The sequence below is a fragment of the Geotrypetes seraphini genome, chromosome 1, assembly GCF_902459505.1.
Source record: "Geotrypetes seraphini chromosome 1, aGeoSer1.1, whole genome shotgun sequence".
Lineage (NCBI taxonomy): Eukaryota > Metazoa > Chordata > Amphibia > Gymnophiona > Dermophiidae > Geotrypetes > Geotrypetes seraphini.
The window spans coordinates 50,337,979-50,361,842 of NC_047084.1; the positions used below are offsets into that span (position 1 = coordinate 50,337,979).

Genomic DNA, 23,864 nt, shown 5'->3' on the forward strand with positions numbered 1-23,864 from the left:
AAACCTAATATGGTTCAATCATTGATCTGAAACAATGTCAATATAGAATTTAATTTTTGCAAATTGGCACTTATTGAAATAAGACAACAGTTTCAGGTAGTGGCAAAATAATATTCAAAATTTAGGAAGTTGCTTGGTTGGACTGAACTTTTCGGCACCTCCTCGCACTAGAAAATTTATGCAACAGAATTTTGTTTTCTGAACTAAAAGATTTAGTCACATAGCTCACAAATTTATACATATGGAACAAAGTTGAAAACATCTACTACTAGATTTTTGCAATCTTTTGTTAGATTTTGTTCAACTGTAAATAAAAGCTAATGAAAACTTTTCTTTGTTAAACTCTTTATTGTGATCATAAATAACATGTTAACATTTATGAATCCACTTAACAGTCATCTGAAGATTATGGGAAAAAAAAGTACAATTTCCACAGATTTTTATTTTTAACAACAAAAATATCAATTTCTATGTAAACTAAATTACAAAACTTGATACTCAGATAATGAAGACTTTTGAAAGTGGATTTACTTGACAAATTAATTCAGCCCCATGTTTCTTCGTTAACAGCAACTTGAGAAAACTGTTCTGTATTATTGCGATTCCTGTTGCCAAAGTTTCCCTATAACAATAATAAATAAAGCAGTCATTAAAATGAAATGTAATTTGTTCAGTGGGAACTAGTACACTAATATCATTGAATCTTCTACAGTATTGACTACTGGAAGTCTACGTTTCCCCACTGCAGATTATAAAATTTATATGTGCAGTACTAAAGTTAGAAAAATACTCAACTGAAAAAAATAAATTAACAAAATGTAAAAATTTCTAGACAAGTAATCATGTTACACTTTAGCACCAAAAGCAAGAAAGGCTGATGGCATTTATGAAAGCATGAACTTTTAAGGATAAAAGTCCATGTCAGATGCATTTTGTTCTAATAAAGTGCCATATTGACAAATACTAGCCTTTTACCTTATAGGTAATAAAAAATGAAAAGTCCATTTTAAAGACTATAGGATTCCAGATTGGTTGAGTATCAGTTTCCATGCTGGTTTTTCATTTGTTTAATCTGTAGAATCCCCGTGCTCTCTCACTTATTTTTTTCATCAATTGAAAACTCACATTCCATAAATTGTGTAGCACAATGCCAATTATATTTAATAGAAAAAAAAAACTCTCCCAGAAATACAAGATCACACCCACAAATGAAACCACATAAAAGTGATCCCTCATGAATGAACTTTTCACATACAATACAATTTTATACAATTTTTATTTGTATACCGCCAATACTTTCATAAAGTAGTACTAAAATTATTGGGAGTGCTAAACCCAATGAAAATGACCTCCCTAGACACAGTCAAAGAGTATGTTCAATACTGAGTGCTCAAGCACCCACAAAGTTGACTCCTACGCTAATAATCATCACACACTCCATTATTATGTAAAGGGGAAAGCTCGAATCAAAATTGCTTGCATCATCTATGTAGCCTAATCTTGGATAATATACCATTAGGAGCACCAGAAGACTAAACTCCCATTGTGACTTATGATATTCAAGATATGTGGCTTTGGTTGGTTTAATAGCAGCAAGTGTATGACCCTCATCCCCTGAAAACGTGTTCCATGAAACTTGTTGGGTTAGGTTTGGGGATCTCTGCTTTTGTTGCTCACCAACAACCTGTTTGGACACAAGCTAAATTTCTATCAGACAGAAGTCGACATTCGAGATAAGTACTCTATTCAATGCATAACTTTTTTTTGTATTAATCACTAGTTGAACTTATCAGAGAGAGGGATTTTAGCTCTATTATACAGTATATGAATCAATACAGCAGATGCTAAGATTAGGTTACACAGATGACTCAAGCAATTTTGATGAGAACTTTCCCCTTTACGTTATGTTGAAGCTTGTGATTATTAGGGATCAATTATATTTAAAAAGGAGGGGGAGAGAGAGAATTCATTAAAATGTGCTAATCATATTTTGTGTGCACTAATGTAGTTAGCACCTCTTAATGAGTTCCTCCCTTAATGTGCATTTCAACTAAATTTAAGAAATGAGGCGTAGATTGGCATTTTGTTTAAATATAAATATGCACTACAGCATAAATATTCAGAAAAAAAAAGGCAAAGTTCAATATTCTATTGTTTAGATTTTCAAACACACAGGCTGAAATTCAAAGCATCACATCGGGCAAGAATACGGAAGCAACCTGAGAAAATGGGGGAATACTGTATATTCCTATAAGTGATAGCATGAATGAAGATACAATTCTATGGACAAGCACCCACCTTGCGAGCATCAACTGATGCAAAGACACTTCTTGCACTGTAGTTACTAATTCCATGTGAACTATAAGCAATTTCCTCCAGCCATGCAGGAACTTCCTGATTGGCCTAAGGAATACACAAAAAGGAAAGGCAAAGTAAAACACTAGCAGTGGAAAAAAATGCAAAAAATAATTTTAAAAGGGCCGGTGGACCACTATAATATATTGGAAGAATGAGTACAAGTGGATCGATTTTTCACTCTGTCAAAAATTACAAAGACTAAGGGACATGTGATGAAATTTTAAAACCAATAGGAGGAAATATTTTTTCACTCAAAGAATAGTTAAGCTCTGGAACGTGTTTCCAGAAGTTGTGGTAAAGGCAGATAGTGTAGCACACAGTTCTTCAACCGCCGGTCCGTGGACCGGTGCCGGTCCGCAAAAAAATCTTGCCGGTCCACGAAGGATTCAGGACCCCGCCGCAGCAAAAGGTGCCGGCATCAGCTGACGTGCAACTTCCTGTTGCCATCGCTATGCCGGCACTCCTGCCTGCCACCACGGACTCCTGCCGCGTTTGTCTCCGCACCCCCAGAAAAGCAGCGGCAGGTCTGTGTGCTTTTAACTTCGGCACACAGCTGCCCCTAGGCAGTATTTTAGCACGGTTTCATGAGGCAGCCTCGGGGCCTTTGGTAGGCCGGCCCACATCGCATCATCAAAGTGGGCCGACCTACCAAAGGCCCCGAGGCTGCCTCATGAAACCGCGCTAAAATACTGCTTAGGGGCAGCTGTGTGCCGAAGTTAAAAGCACACAGAGCTGCTGCTAGCCTACATAGAGGGAACATTTTCTGGAGAGGGAAGGAGGGAAGGGGTACTCCTGGACAAGGTAGGGGAAGAGGCTACTGTTGACAGGGGAGAAGGGAAAGGGAAGGGATGAGAATTACTGTTGGATAAGGGGAGGAGGAAAGGGCGAAGGGGTACTCCTGGACAAGGGAGGAGAAGGGGCTACTGCTGACAGGGGAGAAAGGGAAGGGACGAGAGTTACTGTTGGATAATAGGAGGAGGAAAGGGAGAAGGGGTACTCCTGGACAAGGGAGGGGAAGGGGCTACTTCTGACAGGGGAGAAGGGAAAGGGAAGGGATGAGAATTACTGTTGGATAAGGGGAGGAAGAAAGGGAGAAGGTACTGCTGGACAGGGGAGGAGGAACATTGGAAGGAAACAGCTGGCAAGGAGATTAGAGGAAGGGAAGGAGTCAGGATGGAATGGAGATATCAGATGAGGGAAAGGGGAGAGACAGAGGAATGACAAGGTAGAGAGAGATTGATGCTGGGAAGGGGGGGTCAGATGAAAAATAAGGAAAGAGGGACAAATATGCTAGATCTGGTGTAGGAGAGAGGGGCATAGAAAGAACGCAGATACCATATGGGAGGGGGAGGAGGGAGGGCAGACAGTGGATGGAAGAGGCAGATGCTGGATTGAAGAGACAGAGGGCAGACGCTGGATGGAAGAGAGTGAAAAGACGATGAAAGCAGAAACCAGATACGACAAAAGGTAGAAAAAAATAATTTTATTTCTATCTTGTGATTAGAATATATCGGATTTAAAATATGTATCCTGCTAGAGCTGATGTTAGACATAACTGGGGAGTGCAAAGCCCAGGCAGTGCGTCTTTAGCTTCCAGATGTCTTAGGGCTCTCTCTGACCAGGAGGCAGTTGCCCTAGTTGCACTCCCCCTAACACCATTCCTGCCATGCGGTATTCTATTAGCATGATATTTGTGTAGCATTCTGTAATAATTTGGCTTATTCAGTTTTCTTGATAGTAGAGGGGATATATGTGAAAGGGAGGGGAGACGGGGGTTTTGTTGATCCTTGCCCTGTATTATTTATATTTATAAAATGACAATTGTACAGAATATTGTTTCTTTTTATACTTTAATAAAATATGTTCAATATAAAATCATAACTATTTGAGGCTTGTGCGGATGGGATCAGATAGTTAATGGGACCGAGCTCGTGGGGACAGGGCGGCAAAGGGTTTTTTAAAAATTTCATTCTTATTAGTTTGCCGGTCCACGAAATAATTATTTTATTTCCGCTGGACCATAGGTGTAAAAAGGTTGAAGAACACTGGTGAAGCAGGTTTTAAGAAAGGTTTGGACAAATTTCTGGAGGAAAAGTCCATAGTCTGTTATTAAGACATGGGGGAAGCCGCTGCTTGCCCTGGGTTGTTAGCATGGAATGTTGCTCCTCTTTGGGTTTTGGCCAGGTACTAGTGCCTTGATTGGCCACTGTGAGAGTGGGCTACTGGACTTGATGGACCATTGGTCTAACCCAGTAAGGCTATTCTTATGTTCTTAAGATTAAGTTCTTACTTTGATAATCTTCTTTCTAGTAGAAAAGCATATGAATCTTGAACCAGAGGGTTATTTACCTCTAATCGTGAATTGTGTAGAAGGCATTATCTACATTTTTCAACTCCGCCTTCTGAATCACTGTGCTGTAGCTCCTCAGTTCGTACCAATGCAGTTGACAACCACTATAAGAGGAGAAATAACCAGGAGAGATAAGGGGACTTCCCCGAAAAAAACAATTCTGCTCTGCAATTACATTAAACAAATCAATGTTAATAGGAACATAACCTAAAACATGGTGGTACAAACAAGTCTCCTCCCTAAGTACAACCAGCACTAACACTTATGCACTTCTGTCTGTTCCTTGCAAGAGAGAAGTTATTAGTCTCCAAACCTGTCTGACAGGAGAAAACTAATGTGGTAATACATACATGTCTAAGATAGTAAATAGGCTAAATGAAATCTGACAGGGCAGGCTTTCAAGACTCGTATACCTTTCTACTAGAAAGAAGATTATAGAAGTAAGAACTTAAGCTTCCTTTCTAGTACAAGTCTTGAAACAGTTGGATGTACCAAAGCAGTCCCAAGTCTAGGGCAGGACAGATGAGCTTGCTATTAGCAGTGAGGACCTAAAAGTAACATCCAGCTGTGCTGCCACATCCATCCGGTAAAATTTTGTAAGTATGGACCACATGGCCACCCTACAAATCTCCTCAGGCAGAATTGCCTTGGACTTTGCCCATGAAGAAGCCACACTCCCCATAGAGTATGCTTTCAAAGAAATAAGTGGTTGCTTACCACATCCAATGTACACTGAAGAAATAGCTATATGAATTCATCTTCAAATGGAAACCTTAGAAGCCAGCTTACCTAGGCAGCTAGGACTCGCTGGTACAAAAAGATGATCTGAGACACGAAAATCATTTGTCATCTCAAGGTAATGGCGAAGAACTCTCTTAAAATCCAGCAATGCCAAAATTTAGTCCTTTTTTCTTCAAACCTGTATCATGTATCGTAGGCAGTTGGACTTCCTGATTTTCATGGAAGGTCGCAACCACCTTTAGCACTGTGTGCAGTGAGACAACCAGGCTCTGTAAATCTGAAGAAATGCTCTCTGCATGAGAAACAGAAGCTCAGAGACCCTTCTTGCTGAGGCGACAGATACCAGAAAAACCATCATAACAGTAAGTTCCAATAGCATCACCTCTTTTAAGGGGCTTGTACAGTCTTACTGAGGGCTCACAAAACAATTTTAAGATTCCATTTTGAGATTGGCTGCCTCAACAGATGTAGCCTCAATGCTCCCTTCAGAACTCTGGCTACATCAGGATGGGAAGCCAAAGAAACTTTCTCCACTCAAGCCCTGAGGAAACCAACTGCTGAAGGAATGCTGGAACCACAGGCTTTGGAGCCTTTAAAGGCTCCACATTCTGCTTAGCACACAGGTGCTAAAATTTTTAAGTCTTAGCATAGGCTGCGACAGTTGCTAAGGTTTCTTTTATTTATTTATTTTTTTGGGGGGGGGTGTTAATCTGAGGAGGGTAGATATTACTAGAGAATGACACATTAATCTATTTTTTTCTCTTTTCATTCAAGTTGGATTTGGAGTTCTTTTCCTATTCATTTTAATTGTAATTTTGTAAACCACTCTTGTTATTTTTAAAAGAAGGGCAGTAAATTAAATAAAACTAAACCATAAACCAAACCATAAAAAGTAACACATAGGAACCAAAATCTAGGGTCCCAAACGCTCCCGCCAATATCCAATATTCAAACCTGGATTTCCAACGAACTTTCCCGCCAAAACTGAAATTCATGATCAACAGACTTCCCTGTTCTTCAGGTCAGCCCACAAACTTTCCTGCCAAAAATTCAAATTTTTAAACTCACACACTGCCCTGTTCTCAATCAGTTCCATGAACCCATTATATATAAAGACACACTGCAGACCTCAGCATACCCTGAAGAAAGCCACAGCATGATGGTTGAAATGTCAGTTCTTTCTACACAGACGCGGCAAGACCCGGAAACCTGCTACAATCATGATGCTAGCCACGGAAGCTTAAAAGAACATGAAAATAAAAATGTTTCCATTGAGTGAGTTTTAAAAAAATCCAGATTGAGACAGGTGAAGATAAGTGTTTACTTGTGTTAGAAAAACTTGTTTTTGATCAGCTAATAACTTTGAAAGAAACAGTAAATTTGACATAAGCCACACTAAATTTATATTTTCCTTCTATTTTTTTTGTAATATGTAATTCGCTGATTGTCCAGCCCTCTTCGGTGTGAACTGCCTAGAAGTCATCTGACTATGGTGGTATAGAAGAATAAAGTTATTAAGTTATTATTATTGAATAGTAACATAGTAAATGATGGCAGATAAAGACCTGAACGGTCCATCCAGTCTGCCCATTAGTAGTTATATCCATTAAAAATACATGATTAAATTCTTGTCTCTTCTTTGAGATTTCTGGGTCATAGACTGTAAAGTCCATCTGGTATTGTCCTAAGGTTCCAAAATGCTGATGTTGCCGTCCAAGCTCACTACAGCCTATCTAACCATCCTGTTTGCAGGATATCTACCGTAAAGTCTGGCCAGTAACATGCTCATGTTACATGTTGGCAGAGTTTCCATTCATGCCCTCCCCTGCCCATCCTACACCAAATCACAACATAGGGAACACAGACGTCTGTCCAGTACCGGTCTTAGCTCTTTAATTTACATTCTTCATTTTCTAAATTAGAGATTCTCTATGTTTATCTCATGCTTTTTTTGAATTCCATCACTGTTTTCCTCTCCACCATTTCCCTAAGGAGGGCATTCCAGGCATCTACCACCATCTGTGTGAAAAAGAATTTCCCAACATTGCTCCCAAGTCTTCCTCCCTGTAACCTCAAATTATGCCCTCTAGTTTTACCATTTTCTCTTTTCTGGAAAAGATTTGGTTATATTTTAATACCTTTCAAGAATTTAAACGTCTGTATCATACCTCCCTGTCCTTCCTCTCCTCCAGAGTATATATATTTAGGTCTGCCATACTCTTTTGGTTTAAACCCCTTACCATTTTCGTCACATTCCACCCACAGAAAGAGTTGTCTGAAGTCTGCATGTCACTAATGCTTTTTTCCAAAACAGCCCAGCCACCTGGACTCGAAGGGAAACCACAGTGAGGTCGTGATCTAGACAGAGGAAGGCGAGAACCACCGAAATTGGAGACAAATACGGCTCCACCTGATCCTGGTCGCACCAATGCAGGAAAGACTTCCATGCCTTAGTATAGGCAGATACAATAGTCAACCTTTTAGACTGAAGACGCATGGCAATAACCACCACCGAATAGCCTTTGTGCACTAAAGCTACATGCTCAAGAGCCATGCCGGAAAAGCAAACGCAACCCGGGTCCTCCATAGAGAGCGGACCCAGAGTAAAGTGGTCTGGAGATGCGCGCTACTGAAGGCTGTGACCCCTGCGAAGACATCAAGCAGCATTATGGGCAAAGATCTGGAACAATTGCTTCCGCATACTATTTATGGGGAATTTAGGAAACACCTAAAAACATACCTGTTCCTGAAGTATTTAGGCAACTAATCTATACAATCCTACTCCACAATAACTGATCTCTAGCGCTGTTAATAACTAGCTTCTAACCTTGTTAATTCTAGTTAATTTGTAACATTTTAACCATTGTAAACCGCATAAAACTTCATGGTCCTGTGGTATATAAACTGTTATTGTTATAGATTTGTATACCATGGCCTGAGAGGAAAGTCTATGGCCACCAGAATGACACAGTCCAGATGGGTCACAATCTGCTGAATAACTCAGCCTATCATAGGCCAGGGAGGAAAAACATACAAGAGAAGCTCCTGCAGCCAAAGCTACACGAGAGTGTCAAGATCTTCGCCACCGGGCTTGGATCCTTGACTAAAGTGAGGCACCATCTTGTTCTGTGCTTTGGCCATGTAGGGTAAAAGCAGGATCAACCCCAGCATCACACAATGGCTTGGAACACTTTTGAGGACAGCTCCCACTCACCCAGATCCAAAGTCAGTCTGCTGAGGTAGTCAGCTTAAACATCTCTGACTTCCATCAAATGCACTGCTGAAAGCACCTGGAGGTGACATTCCACCCACAGAAAGAGAAGATGGGCCTCCTGAGCCAAAGAGGTGCTTTAGAACCCTTCCTGCGGATGGGCAGACTGGATTGGCCATTTGGCTATCTGCCATCATGTTTCTATGTTACTGCCATTGTATTAGAGAAAACTGACTGCTTGGGCCCTCCAGAATCTTCTGAAATTGCCCCACAGCCAGTCAAATGGCCCTCAGCTCCAGCTGGTTGATCGACCATTTCCTCTGGGAGACCAACACCCCTGAATGGGAGGATAATTACAGTGAGCTCCCCAGCCCCTAAGGCTGGCCTCTGTCATCACCACGACTCAGAGGTAATTCACAGTGGCTTGCCCCTGTAGAGCGACTGTGGGAAAAGCTACAAAGCCACACTGGCCCAAGCCTCCAGAGTCCAGGGAAGACAGGTCTGTAACGCATCCCTGTGTGGAGTCCAGTGAGAAAGTATGGTATGCTGGAGAGGATGCATGTGCGCTCTCACCCAAGGGACCACATCCAAACTGGCTGTCATGGATTTTAGGACCTGCAGATAGCCCCACACCAATAGAGCTGGCTTCTCCAGAAGGGAAGGAACTTGAGAACACAGCTTCTGTGTGCCTCTGGAAGATGGACATAGCCCACTGCCGCATCAAACAGAACACCCAGATAATCTAGAGACAGCATAGGAGCCAGACTGCTCTTTCTGCATTGCACAATCCAACCAAGGTCCTCCTGAATTTGGATCACCTGATCCACAGTGCATCAACCCTCAGCTAATGAGGGAACTCTAATTAACTAGTCATCCAAGTAAGAGTGAACCTATAGACCCATTTTCCGTAAATAAGCTGTCACGACCATCATCTTGGTGAAGGTCTGGGGAGCAGTGGCCACAAGTATTTGCGGTAGGCCAGAAACATCAGAATGTGCAAGTAAACTTCCAGTAAATCCAGAGAGGCAAGGAACTCTCCCAGGTTGATGGAATGCACGGCCTCCATGTGGAAACATGGAACCATGAGAGCCACATTTACATGTTAAAGATCCAGAATAAGTCTCCAATCGTTGGAGCCTTTCTTTGGCACGATAAAAGTATATGAAGTATCTGGCCGAGCACAATAAGTCAGGCGACACCTGCTCTACAGCTTGAATATCCAGCAAGCAATGTACACTTACTTGCACCCTGAGCGTTGTCTGGCTGTCCTGTGGGAGAGTCCATAAACCAATCCATTAGAGGTTGGGCAAGTTCCAAGTTGTAGCCCAAACAAATAATGTCAAAGACCCATTGGACATATGAAATCGAACCCAGGCCAGCAGAAAGCTGAGAGGCTACCCCCGATCAGGAGAGAAGTATCCCTCAGCCTGGTGACATTGTGCCCTTTCAGCGGAGAGCGCAGAACGGAAGGCAGATGGCTGGGTTCGCCTGTAGCTGGAGTACTGCTGCCAGGAGCTCTGGGAAAGTCTGAGACATGGCACTCACATACGGGTGGGAATGCCTGGAGCCACGAAAACTAGAGTGCCCAGAATCTCTAAAGGTTCTGGGTCTGCTATCAGGCAGGGTTCCGAGGGCAATGGTCCACCACAGAAATCATGAGGTCGGCCAGGCCCTTGCCAAACAATAACTGCCGCTTAAAGGGAAGTCTAGCCAAAGTAGCCTTGGAAATGGAATCACCAGCCCATTGTCTGATCTAGAGCATCCTGCGAGCAGGAATGGAGCATGGCGACACTTTAGCCAGAACCCGCATAAAATCATATAAAACATCAAGAAGTGGAGGAGGATCAACAGCCTCACTCTCCTGGGTGGTCAGCCAAGCCAGTCAGGCAGATATGTGAGACAAAGGCTGCAGCCGAAGCAGCCTTTATGCCTAAAGAAGCTGCATCAAAAAGCTTCCAGAGGACTATATCCACATAGCGATCCTGCATATTTTTAAGCACCATAACCCTTTCACTGGGAAGAGAGGTGCATTACACAACCAAAAATTCCCCCCAAGGCTTACCCAGAAGTTGCTGGCACTCCTGTGCCAGAGGGTACAAGTGATACATAGCCCTCACTATCTGAAGAATACCTTTTGAAAATAGAAAAAAATGCTCATATCATGTTGCCAGGGAAAGGTGGAAGACTGCGAGCATGGAAAACCAGGAAGAAGAAGAGGACGGAGCCGACTGAGCGATCAAATGGAACTCCTGCAAAGACTCAGAAATAAGATCAGACAAAGCCACAGACACAAAACTGTGGGATCAACCCCTGGTTTTAAAGCTCCTGAGGGCTCCAAAGAGACAGAATACAATCCATGGTCCCCCGTCCTTGGGAGCGCTGCTCCAAAGACTAAGGGGTCAGTGAGCTGGTCATCATCATTATGGATCACCCAGATCTTGATCAGGCCACCACTGGACCACCAGATATCACGGCAGGCCCGGTGGAGGCCTGCAAGTCATCAGGAGGGGGGACACTGTACAGAACCTGGAAGGGCACTGCACTTGAATATTCGAGTAAACCTTTTTTCCTTCTTTTTGGGGGGATAAGATTATGTACTTACCCTGATAAGCTCTTTTCTAGTAGATAGGTGAGATATTCTAGACCAGGGGTGTCCAACCTTTTGGCTTCCCTGGGCCGCATTGGCCGAAAAAAATGTTTCTAGGGCCACACAAACACTGCAATAAAACAGAGGAGAGAGCCGGTGAGACGGTAAACACCCAGGGGCAGCAGAGGAAAACACTGCATCTCCCTTGACCGGGGCCGCATAAAATACTTCACAGGGCCGCATGCGGCCCTCAGGCTGCAGGTTGGGCACCCCTGCTCTAGACCATAGGATTATTTCCCACTACTCACATGATCTGCAGAAGAAATCCATTTCAGGTTTCTCACTCTGCTTCTAGTGTACTTCACAAGCTAGTTTAGCACCTTCTAGCAGTCAGTACCCAAGTATAAAGAGACACACTTATCTGTGAAGCAGAGGCATCTGTAACAGGCTAAACTATTGTTCTGCTCAAACAACTAAACAGTATCGTTAACCGCCAACAGAGGCGTCAAAGGATTTCAGAACTACTCCCACAAAAGGTTATACATACGTACAAGCTCTTGTTAACCCCAAAGAGTTGACTGGTCTCCAAAAAATAGATTGGATAAGAAGGAAACTAAAATCAGAATCTGAAACAGGCACAGCCAAGGACAGGGTGAGTGTCTAGAATGTCTCACCTATCTACTGGAAAAGAGCTTACCAGGATAAGTAAATAATCTCCTTATCCTAAAAAAAAATTAACTCAGTTTATATTCAGGTACATATGGTATATGAAATTAAATATGTTCAGGTGTAGGTGAGAACTAAAGCAGCACAATCTGAAAGCCCCCAAAATGAAACACCAACTTTCATGCATATTTTCTAGGAAGAAATTAATAGCTCACAAATAAAAGTTAATCAAACTTAAAATCTTCATATTTCTAATGCTGACCAGTTTAACCACCTCAGTAATACAAAGTGGCTGCCCAACAGGTCACTAGAGGAATCTCAACTAAGTAAGTTTATTTTATTGTACCTTCGTGCAGAATTGTTGGATGCTGTGGGTTAAAATTTGTCTTAGAGAGCTGGAGTACAGTCAGGCTTAAACAGTAACCACAACAAGAAAAAAAATTAGGGATGAGCATGTGGTCTCAAGCTTGTCCAGTATACAAGGTGATACTGCTGAAGTCTCAACTATAGGGACCCTTAGGCTAGACAACTGAATCCAGAAATAAGAGAAAAGAATGACAAAAGATTACTTCTAATTCAGAGTAAAGCCTTATTGGAATAAAGATCAATGAAGCTTTAAAAAAAGAAACTACCACTTACATCTGACAGCACTTTTATTAAGGAAGGTGCCAGGTCTATATCAAAATTGGAATCAAAGAATGTAATTGCTTTGCCTGTATTCCCACAACGACCGGTACGGCCAATTCTATGGACATATTCTTCAATTTCTGTAGGAAGATCATGGTTAATGACAAGATGAACATTTTCAATATCCAGTCCTCTAGCAGCTACATTAGTAGCAACTAGCACATGACATTTGCCAGAACGAAAGTCTCCAAGTGCTTCTTCTCGTTCTCTCTGCTCTCTATCACTGCAACAGAGAAGAATGAACCAATTATATAAGTTTTAAAATATTCCCTCCAATAGGTTTTCTGATTTAGAACAATAGGACTGCCTCAGACATAGCAAACCACCATAATACCTCCCTTGATTGGATTCACCATTCTTTATTCCCTCTCTTGCCTTACACAATGTTTAGTGGAAAAATAATGTCTTTCGGTCAACAAGTCTCAGGCCATACACAACCCCTGGCTCAACACCTCCATCCCAAACAGGACTTCCTCTTAACCTACTTCTAGCACAGTATCTAATGTTTTTCTGCCAATACTACTCTGTGTAGCTTGCATAGCATTGTTAGAACATTGTACTCTGTGCTGGAAGCAGGAAAGAGGGAATCTTGCTTCCGGCTCTATGGGATGGTTACAAAACCTAGTATTGTCTTCTATGAAGATCAGGAAGGCAGTTGTGAGGGAACTGTCTTATCAATCAGTAGAGGAGTCGCTCTACAGACTAATTTTAATAGGTGGGAAAGGAGCCATGGATCAATACCAAATTGTGTTTTAATGTATGGAAGATGATTACTTTTTTTTTTAATCATCACCACAATCATTTCCTATCACAACTTTTAAGACATACCAAGTTGAACCAAGCCTCAACCTCACCTCTACCCCCTCCCTCTTTAAATTAAAACCAGGGCTTCCCACATCTGTTCTACACCTCCATGTTCAGACATATTTTCCTCATACTACACACGTACAAAATAAAGTTTCCATGCATTGGAGCCTTAGTATATACACATTCTTTCATGAATTTTGTGATTATCCATTAAACCTAACTAGCTATAGTATACTGTAGGTATAAGAAACCCTGCATTAAGCTCTAGGTAGATTAGGAGTGATGGTTGTGATGGGGACTTCAGTCTCAAAACAACAGTTGTGCAAGGAAGGGAGTGGGGTAGGGTAGTTCCATTTTGATATTCTAAAATCCTTTATATACAAGAGAATGATACAGGGACAAAGTTAGTTCCCAACCCTGCCCCGTCCCTATTTGCACAAGCCTTGAACACTTAGGACTTTATATTTAAAACTTTTTATTGAAGTATAAAATGGGAAATATTCTAAATAACTGCTTATAGATCACAAATAGAACTTTCCATTTCTATCTGGTTTTGGTACAATCTTCCCAAAGATTCAGTTGCCTATATTTTTACATCTGGGAAGGTAATTGGATTATCTTTTAGACATGGATGTAGAAGAGAACCTAAACAGTAGATGAACAGTAAAATAAGTGTCTATTAAATTCTGGAAATGTTCCTTGACGTCAACAATGGTGGATGAATCTGTTTCAGTAACAGTAAGGTGCATGACGGAAGGATGTTGCAGATGGTAAGAGGCTGATCAGCAGACAAGACTTGATGCCACATCAAAGGCAGACACGACAAATGATGTTTAAAATTAGCTCATTTAAATCCAAAAGCAGCTTCAGCAGGTTTTACTTAATCAGTTGCCAATTGTCTAAAATGTGTTAAAGTTTTTACATTTTGATACTAATCTCAAGTTTTTAGAGAATGACAGGGGGACAAAGTTTATTCCTGTCTCATGGGCTCTATCCCCACTGTGCAGTTAACTGCAGGTACCCATCCCCCTATCATTCTCTAGTCTACATTTCCAGTGAGAATTGTGTACTCCCTATGTAAATTATTAAAGCTATAATCCAGTGCAATAGGTGAGACATTCTATCTAGACCAGTGTTTCTCAACCTTTTCAAACCAAGTACCCCCTAAGCCTAACAAATACCAACCAAATACTCAGCCCAAACTCGTGAGTATACCCAAACAACCAAGTACCCCTGCCCAGACTCCGCCCCTGACTACACCCTCATAATAATAGTACTACCGTGTTTTTCCGAAAATAAAACTGTCATATTAATTTTGGGCCCAAAAAAGGCACTAGGTCTTATTTTCGGGTAGGTCTTATTTTTTTTCATGTACAATGATCATCTCTCCCTTTCTCTCCCCCACATGTGCAGCATCTTTCCTCCCCTCTAACCCATCCCATTGTGCAGCAGAACCCTTGCAGCTTCTATCCCTCCCCATCCCTTTTGCAGCAGACCCTTGCAGCTTCTATCCCTCTCTTCTCCCCATCCCCCTGTGCAGAACCCTTGAAGCTTCTATCCCTTCCTTCCTCCCATCTCCCTGTGCAGCATCCTTCTATCTATCCCATCCCCCCTCACCTGCTGAACCTTTCATCTCTCCCTCCCATCTGAACCCCGACCATGAGCCGAAATACCTGGAAACAAACGGCAGCACCGTGGCCTGCCCTTCTCATGTCCGGGCGTTCCTCTGCCACATCACTGATGATGTCATCAGCAACGTGGCATCGAACGGCCAGGCGTAAGAAGGGCAGGCTGCGATGCAGCCTGTGCTGCCAACGCTGCCATTTGTTACCAGGTATATCAGTCTCGCGGTCGGGGTTCGGATGGGAGAGATGAAAGGGTTGGCGGGGGGGGGGGGGTGCAGTGGGGGTAGCAGGAGAAGTGCCGCTGCCGATGACTAGGGCTTATTTTGGGGGTAGGTCTTATTTTCGGAGGAAACGCAGATAATGCCATTCCTTCTATTTATTTTTTTATAAACAACCAATCTCAGCCAAGGTCTTGGTTTCTTATAAACTTCTTCCATTTATTTTTAATATACAAACAATACTGTAACTGATACAGAAATTGCAACTGATGCAGAAGTTGCAACTTTCATACAATGCAACGTGACAAAATGACCAGGTGATTTTCAAGTGGCCCCCAAGATCACCAGACATTACTGCTTGTGACTTATTCCTTTGGGGGTACGTGAAAGACCGAGTGTACGTACCTCCACTACCCGCAACGATGGATGATCTGCAGGAACGTATTACTGAAGCTTTAAACACGATCACGTTGGAAATGCTTCAGAGAGTCTGGTTCGAGCTCGATTATTAAATTTATGTTTGGTGAGTAACAGGTGGGGCGAACATCGAGTGTATGTAATCAACAGATACCATATGAAACTTTGAGAACTGAAGCCTCAAAGATGAAAGAATATTCTAATAAATTTTGGTTTTGTAACCATTTCAAAATCAAGGAGTGTTTTTGTGGGCATTCTTCTTTTTTCCCCTGAACTTTCACCACCTACCTCTAGAGATCTACAATGATGATCCTTTTTTCCTGTCCCTCACCTGTAACACTTCAAGCTCTCGACAGACATTTACACCAATGATAGCTATCAGCATCACCTAAAATCACTAAGTGCTCTTGAATCTTATTTATTTAAAAACAATATACCGCCTGGAGTCACAGCGGTCTCCAAATAAACATACATAGATCAAAAATAAACACATCATTTTTCAAAATAATATCAACACACATGAAAACAAAATCTACATATTCTTCAATAACGTATTTAAAAAAGTTACAAAAATGCCCAGACGTTAGGAAAGACAGATTAAAAGTATGCATCTACAAACAGGTTGGGTTTCAACATCTTTTTAAAGCTGAAGTGATCTGCATATAATCTTAGTTGCCCAGTAAGCTTGGTCCAATATGATATTCTAGCAATGGAAAACATTTGAAGTTGAGTTGCCATGCATCTTGCATTATCAGCTGTCATTGCTACCAATTTCATTTTCCCCTCACTTTCATGATCCCCTTTTTCCCCACGTCCAAGCCCACCAGTCCTAAAGTGGAGCTTTTTTTTCAGCCTGTCTGCCAAACGTTCTTACTAAGGCCCTCCTTTACAAAGCCACGCTAGCATTTTTAGTGCTGGATGCCATGGTAGTAGCTTGGGCGCTCATAAAATTCCTATGAGTGTCTGAGCTGTTACTGCGGTAGCGGACGCTAAAAATATTAGCGTGGCTTTGTAAAGGAGGGGGTAAAACATTCAGACAAACATTTGCCAGATGAAACAGAAACAAAACTTGGTAAGGGGTATTTCTTATTCTGTTATGGAATTTATTTTGAAATTTAGCCTGTTCTATTAACAAAGCCCAGAGCAGGTTACAACGAAACATAAAAAACAACGGGACACACCTGGAATCTGCTGTGGCACACAGTTTGTGATACACTAGGCTTAGAATGTTTCACCTATTGCACTGGAAATGCGTTTTAAATAGATTAAACCAAGATAGAATAAGATGCTAAAATGAGACTAGCTATCTAGAGACTGGGAACCTGCAAAGTCTTGGTTGTTGCAGATGGTTATTTAGGGGTAGTGAGGGATAAGACTATTGTACTAGTTGAGACTATCCGCAGTGTTCCCTCTAAGCTGCGCTGGCGTGCGCTGGCGCACAAAATATTGCATCGCAGCGCACAAGTTTACGTCACAGCGCACGGCGTACGGAGATGGCAGGCCGCGGCGAGAGGAGAATCGGGCGAGTTGGCGCTGGCGCCCGATATTTGTAGCGCACAGCGAAAAAAATTTTGCCCACAACACCCGCCCGCTTAGAGGGAGCACTGGTTGAGAGTATCTGTGAAAAGGTTATTAAGGGATGTGGATTATAAGCTTCACTTGAATGCCATGCGATTTCAATTTATTAGCAGTCTTGGTGGTACTGCTGTGATGCTAAGTATTTTTATACTGCTGCAGGTGATTTTAAATCATAGAGCTACAAACTGTGAATATGCTCAAAGATATATCTTTGTTATGAGCTACATTTTATACATTTAGAACAGTACTTACCCATGAATACTTGTTGTGGATATACGTTCTTGGCAAAGTATGGTTGCAATATAATCTGCTTTTTTCTTTGTATCCACAAACACCAGGGTTCGCTCATTACCTGATAAAGAATAGGTGCTATGATGTCAAATTGCAAAGTATAAGCGAAAAATTACCTTCTGTTTCAGTCAGAACATTTTGATGAGATTCTTAAGTCTATGCAATCTGTGCACGCTATTTCTCTTACTAGAAATTATAACAGTTCTGCTGCTCTAAAACCTTGATTCTAGGTAGCTTGAAGTGGACAGGATGGATTTTGTTTATATAGTGTCAGGATAGCTTGTTTAGCATCCTTAAGTTGGGAAGAACAGAATCTGCCGCCAGTCCATCTTGTGGTTTTCTCTCCCTCTTTCTGTTGCTAGGATTCCTTTATGCATTCTTCAAGTCTGCCACTTTTGCTCCCACCACTTCCATAGGAAATCTGTTCCAAGCATTCATCATTGTTAGACAAAGTGAACTTGCTTACCTGTAGTAAATAACTAAATTACATGAGTGGGTTGAGACTTGATGAAAGATGCAGAGTGAAAGAAGCTTTCCAGAACCTACTGGTTAAAAATAAGGAACACACTTAAGTCTCCACTGCTAACGATACACACTTCCTTCACTGTCATGAAGCAACAACTCATCTCTTCCTTTTATAAAATTCAGAAGATGAAACTGAACTCCCAAAAAGTGGTGTGGGGATTTATTTAACTACTGAACTGCCTTGAAAACATCTGTTTCAATTAAGCAATTTGTATCTGAAGATAAGCAAGTCCTTCAGGTGCACAAGCAGTACACATCCAAATACAAAAGGAAAATAAGACCATCACTCACCAAGAGGAAAAAAATGTGTTAAGAATTTATTGTGAATAAGGATAATGGGGTAGACAACTCAATCTTAAAGGTCCTTTTTGAAGGGATAGAGCAAGGCACAATTTCAAACCTAGAATCATAAGAGATGACAAATCTAATGATTTGATAATACATATATGTAATGAACAGCCTTGCAAATCTTCTTAATATATGGTATAGCAAATCCCGAAAATGTTACTGGTTTGTGACCTACAATAAATTAAAGGTCACAAAACCAGTCAGGATTTCAGCATACCCCCTAATGATTATGTATGAAGTACAGCAGCTACAATGGAAAACTGTACATGCTAAAGTACTTCATGCATGTTCATTAAGGGCATTCTTAAAATCCAATTGCTTTGTGACTTTCTAGGTTTGCAGTTTTAACTTAGGTCCATCTCAATCTGTCCATTTTCAACTTCCTACTGCACTATCAAGTCTTGCTTGATCTATTGTTGTCTACCTTCTGCTTCTGAAGTCCCATTTTGGCTATCATATGCATTCTTAAATTATTTATGATAAAATAACTTTTATTGGAACAAACAAGAAAAGAGGTACCAAAACTCAGCCATACAAGCAGTGCTCCAAATACTTAAATTATTTAAAAAGCAGAGTGAGGCAATGAGAAAGCCAAAATAGATTTATTATGCACAAGTGGCTTGATAGTGGTAGGTGACAAGTAGGTTTCTCATTGCTTTGCTCTATTTTTTTATCCATGTTTTTCTACATGAGACTGTTCCACTCCTCTTTTGTGATGCTTAATTAGTCATCTCTTAAGTTTGCTCTGGATATTACCTTTCCTCTCACTGAAAACTTATATACTGCTTTTGATCTTTCAACCCTGTAGCTTCTAAAAATGACCCTTTGTTTTTGAACTTAGGTGGAAAATGCTGTCTTCTAATGCAATTAAATATGTAGAGGGTTTCCTGTAAATCTGCAGATTTAATCAAGACATACAGACTAGAAAGGTATAGCAGCTGTGGCATATTACAGTGGAACCTTGGTTTACGAGCATAATTCATTCCAGAAGCATGCTCGTAAACCAAATTGCTCATATATCAAAGCGAGTTTCCCCATAGGAAGTAAGGGAAACTCGCTTGATTGGTTCCTACCCCCCCCCCCCCCGAGGCCACCGGCGTTGCTCCACCCCCCGCCGAGAATCGGCATCACCACCCCCGCCCCCTGAGAACTGCCATTGCTCCCCCCACCCGTGAACCCCCCCCCCCCCCGAGAACAGACTTCGCTCCCCCCCCCATGCTAACCGACACCCCCGCCTGCCCAAACAGAAGCCTTATCCCATCTGGCACCTGCATGCAGCCCACAGGACGTGCCGGTGCACAGAGATCCTTCCTATTGCCTGGGCCTTGAGCATCTGCACATGCTCAAGGCCTTCTGGCTCTCGCTCTCTCCGAGATTCTTGAAGATCTCCGAGAATCTTGGAGACAGCGAGAACCAGAAGACCTTGAGCATGCGCAGATGCTCAAGGCCCAGGCAACAGAAAGGATCTTCGTGCACCGGCACGTCCTGTGGGCTGCATGCCTGTGCCAGATGGGGTAAGGCTTCTGTTTGGGTGGTGGAGGGGGGGGGGAGAGCGATGCCCGCAAATCAAGTCAACGCTCGGTTTGTGAGTCACGATTTGCGAGAATGTTTTGCTCGTCTTGCAAAACACTCACAAACCCAGGTTTGACTGTTTATTCCTTCCACAATTCTAAGCGTCAAGATAATGCTAACTTGGTCATCTCTCTGAAGGGAACAGATGTTCTGATCATCCCTCACCTGGATATCCCCTCAGATGTAAGCAAAGAAACTGAAAGCCCTTTCCTGATGCCAGCTTGCAAGAAGTCCAGGACCTGTGCCACCGAATGGGCCATGGGATCCACCTGAACCCGCTCACACCAAGCCTGAAAACACTTCCAGGCTTTCGCTTAGGCTGACACAGTGGACTTCTGCTTACTCTGGAGGAGCACTGTGATGACCGTAGACGAATAGCCCCTAGCTGTCAGTGCCATGCGCTCAAGAGCCAAGCCATAAGACTAGTGGTCCGGATCTTGGAGCGCTATGGGGCCCTGCGTCAGTAGCCGCTGATGGCAGGGACGCTGCAGACCCCTTCTCTGTGCTCAACTGCACCTAGTCTGTGTACCACAGTCTTCTGGGTCAGTCCGGGGCTACCAGGATCACCTGGCCCAAGTGAGAAGCAACCCGGCGCAGCACACGCCCTATTAGGGACCATGGGGGAAAGACAGAGAAGCTCAACCGGAGGCCAAAGCTATACCAGGGCGTCCAACCCTTCACTGCCGACCTCTTTGCGGGGCTGAATAATCTGTCCGCCTTCCGGTTCACGGAGAACGCCATCAGATCAAAGGTTGGATGGCCCCACCGAACTATGGACTTGAATGCTCGCTAGGATAGGGATCCCTCTCCCGAGTCCGACTCTGGAAGTCTGCCTGAACATTATCCACGCCCGCCACGTGAGCAGCAGACAAAGCCACCAGATACTTTTCTGCCCAAGAAGAGAGCATCCGAGCTTCCAGGCTCAGCAGAGGACCCTGTCAGTTGACACAGGCTACTGCCGTCGAATTGTCTGAGAATACTCAGACAGCGCGATGAGGGAGGCACCTCTGAAAACGCAACAGAGCCAGGCAGATCGCATGCAATGCCAGGCGATTTATCGACCATCTGCTCTCCAAGGCAGTCCATTGTCCCTGCGCCGGGGCAGACCTTCAAACTGCCTCACAGCCGGAAAAACTCACGTCCATGGACAGAGTCACCCAATCCAAGACCCTCAGAGGAAGCTCTCTGTCCAGGGTCACCAGATTCAACCACCACCGCATGCTGCAGCAGGCTAACACCGTCCAAGGAAGCAGCGCACTCAGAGAATCCTGCTGGGGATTTCACCTAGACAAGAGAGACTGCTGAAGAGGTCAAAACCGCACTCTGGTCCATGGGATCACATCAATAGACGCCACCATATGACCCAGTACCTGCAGATACTGCCAGGCCGTAGGTGCCAGAATCTCCAATATGGCCTGAATGGAACTCCATACCTTTACCTTTCTGAGATCCATCAGAAACACCTGGTTCCTGGCTGTGTGAAACCGGACCTCCCAGGTACTCCAATTCCTGCGTCAGCTCGAGGTGGCTCTTCTTCAGGTTGCTCACCCAGCCAAGGTGCTCCAGCAGTTGCAACACTGGAGAAACTGCTCTGCTGCCTTCCGTCACCGAGGGGGCTATTTTCAGCCAGTCGTCTAGGTATGGATTGTCGAGGATACTCTGTGTGCGAAGGTGTGCAGTCACTACCATCCTTATCTAGGTGATAGGTCTGGGTGTGGAGGCCAGACCGAAAGCCAATGCCACAAACTGGAAGTGCTGCCCTAGCATGTGGAACCGCAGAAACCTCCTGTGTTCCTGAAAAATGGGAACATGGAGGTATGCTTCCGTGAGATCCAGTGAAGCCAAGAATTCCCCAAGCGCTACCGTTGCTATGACCGAGTGCACCATTTCCATTCGGAAACGCGGAACTCGCAGGAGTACATTCACTGCCATTAGATGCAGAATAGGTCTCCAATCTTCTGAGCTTTTCTTTGGAAAGATAAAGCATATCGAGTAACTCCCAGAGCCCAAGTTGTTCTCTGGGACGGGCTCTATTGCTGCCAGAACTAGCAGCCTGTGAACAGTGGCCCGCATGCGTCAGGCTCTCGCTGGCTGTCCTGTGGGCGAAGCCAGGAAGAAATCCGACGGGGTCAGTAAAACTCCAATCTGAGCCCTTCTCTGAGGGCCTTTAGGACCCACCTGTCAGGAAGGCTGCAGTCTCCCCCCCCCCCCCCCACCTGAGGGAGAGGCGCCAGAGACCTGGCATCAGAACTGCTTTCTGGCAGGTGGACATGTATTCGAAGATTGTCATCGGGCCGGACCTCCAAACCGAGGTCTGGAAGAGGCTCCGAATTTCTGGCCTGAAGAAGGGGGTCCGGTGGACTGATGAGGGCGCTGGTAAGGATGAAATTTGGCCGACCCGAGCCCTAGGCTCGGTTAGACTTAGAACCTAGAAGCAAATTAGGGGCTTATGGTCCTGTACACTGGCCATGAGGTCATCCAGACCCTGGCCAAACAAAAGCAGACCTATGAAGGGAAATCCGCTCAGTGTGGCACTGGAAGAAGGATCTCCAGACCACTGATGAAAGCCATTGTCTATTGTCTGGATGACACTGAATAAGCTCCTAGCTTGGCAAGGACCATCAACATGTTATACGGTGTCTGCCAAGGAATTCATCCAGGAAACCAGAAACTCTAGGTCCTGGAGAATTACATCTTCAGGAGCATGGCGGAGCTTGGAGAAACATGCACGGGCGGCAAAAGAGGTGGCCGCTGTAGCTCTCACCCCTACTGCTGCGGAATCGAAAAGGCACTTAAGGAAGAAATCCACTCACCTGTCCTGAACATCCTTCAGGACCACCCCTCCATCAGAGGGAAAGGAAGCGTGCTAAGTGACCTGCGCCACAACCGAATCTACTTATGGCGGAGCCAAGCATTTGGTGAACTCTGGGGCCATGGGATACAACCTCGCCATGGACCTAGCGCACTTGAGGGGACCCTCCGCGGATTTCCAGACTACAGAAAGGATCCTAGTGAAATCCGGAGGGTCCGGAAAGGAAGCGGTCAGCGGGCACTGATCCCTCAAGTAAGGAACATTCCGCCTGTTCTGTTGATCTGAATTCAGGTTCAACTCTCTCAGGGACTCGGAAATAATATCCTTCAGGTGGCTAGACTAAAACAGTCTGCGTACGGCCAGGTCGCCCCCAAGATCACGGGACCCACTCTCAGCAGGATCACAAAGATCCGCAAGATTAGCCACATCAGCAGACGCTGTCGAGTAAACCTGCGACAGCAAAGGTATAGAAACCGGAGCTGCCTGCTGTCCGGGGTCCCTGAGACAGAACATAGAGACATGCTGGAATCCAGTGGCTTGGAAGATCCCATCTGTTCAGAGCTGAAGAAACAGGTATGGACTTTATATAAAATAAAAATGCCGGATACATCGTCTGAACCAATACCGGGGGAAAAAATTCCATTGTGTCTCTATGTGCAACTGAGCTACAATGCTAAGTTGTCATATGGGACTTGGTCCCAGAATTGAGCTTTTGTTTCACCGAAGGTTCAGCTTTACCCTTTACCGGGTCACCAAATGCACCCTTTGCATTTCCGGTAGAATTAGCAGCGAGAGGGGTGTAGAAACCAGCTGCGAAAACTGACAGCCATCCACCGCAAACGAGGCATGAATTCATGCCATGTCCTGAGGAAGCCATCTGAGAAATTTGGAGTGAAGTTTAAAGAAAATCCATGATGGCCACCGCGGGTGCAGATTATGCCCTAAAACAGCCCGGGAAAAACACAGGGAACCCAGGAAAATGGCGATTTTGCATTTTTACAGATTGGGGAAGGGGTGGAGGGTATGGCATGCAGGGAAAACCCCCCAAAACCACTTTTGGAGACCTCCCCA

At 43.7% G+C, this 23,864-nt stretch overlaps 1 protein-coding gene across 6 annotated transcripts in view; it reads right to left on the reverse strand.

The window, feature by feature from the left end:
• Positions 1–334: 334 nt before the first annotated feature.
• The window catches only part of DDX4 (DEAD-box helicase 4), a 340,193-nt gene continuing 316,663 nt past the window's right edge, over positions 335–23,864 (reverse strand). For all 6 annotated transcript variants that reach the window (XM_033931141.1, XM_033931188.1, XM_033931180.1 and 3 more), the window contains 4 exons: positions 17,498–17,597; positions 12,553–12,823; positions 2,299–2,403; positions 335–622 (listed from right to left, as the gene is read on the reverse strand). In XM_033931141.1, coding sequence (XP_033787032.1) covers positions 545–622; positions 2,299–2,403; positions 12,553–12,823; positions 17,498–17,597 — 554 coding nt within the window. In that variant the 3' untranslated portion in view covers positions 335–544. The remainder of the gene's footprint in view (positions 623–2,298; positions 2,404–12,552; positions 12,824–17,497; positions 17,598–23,864) is intronic.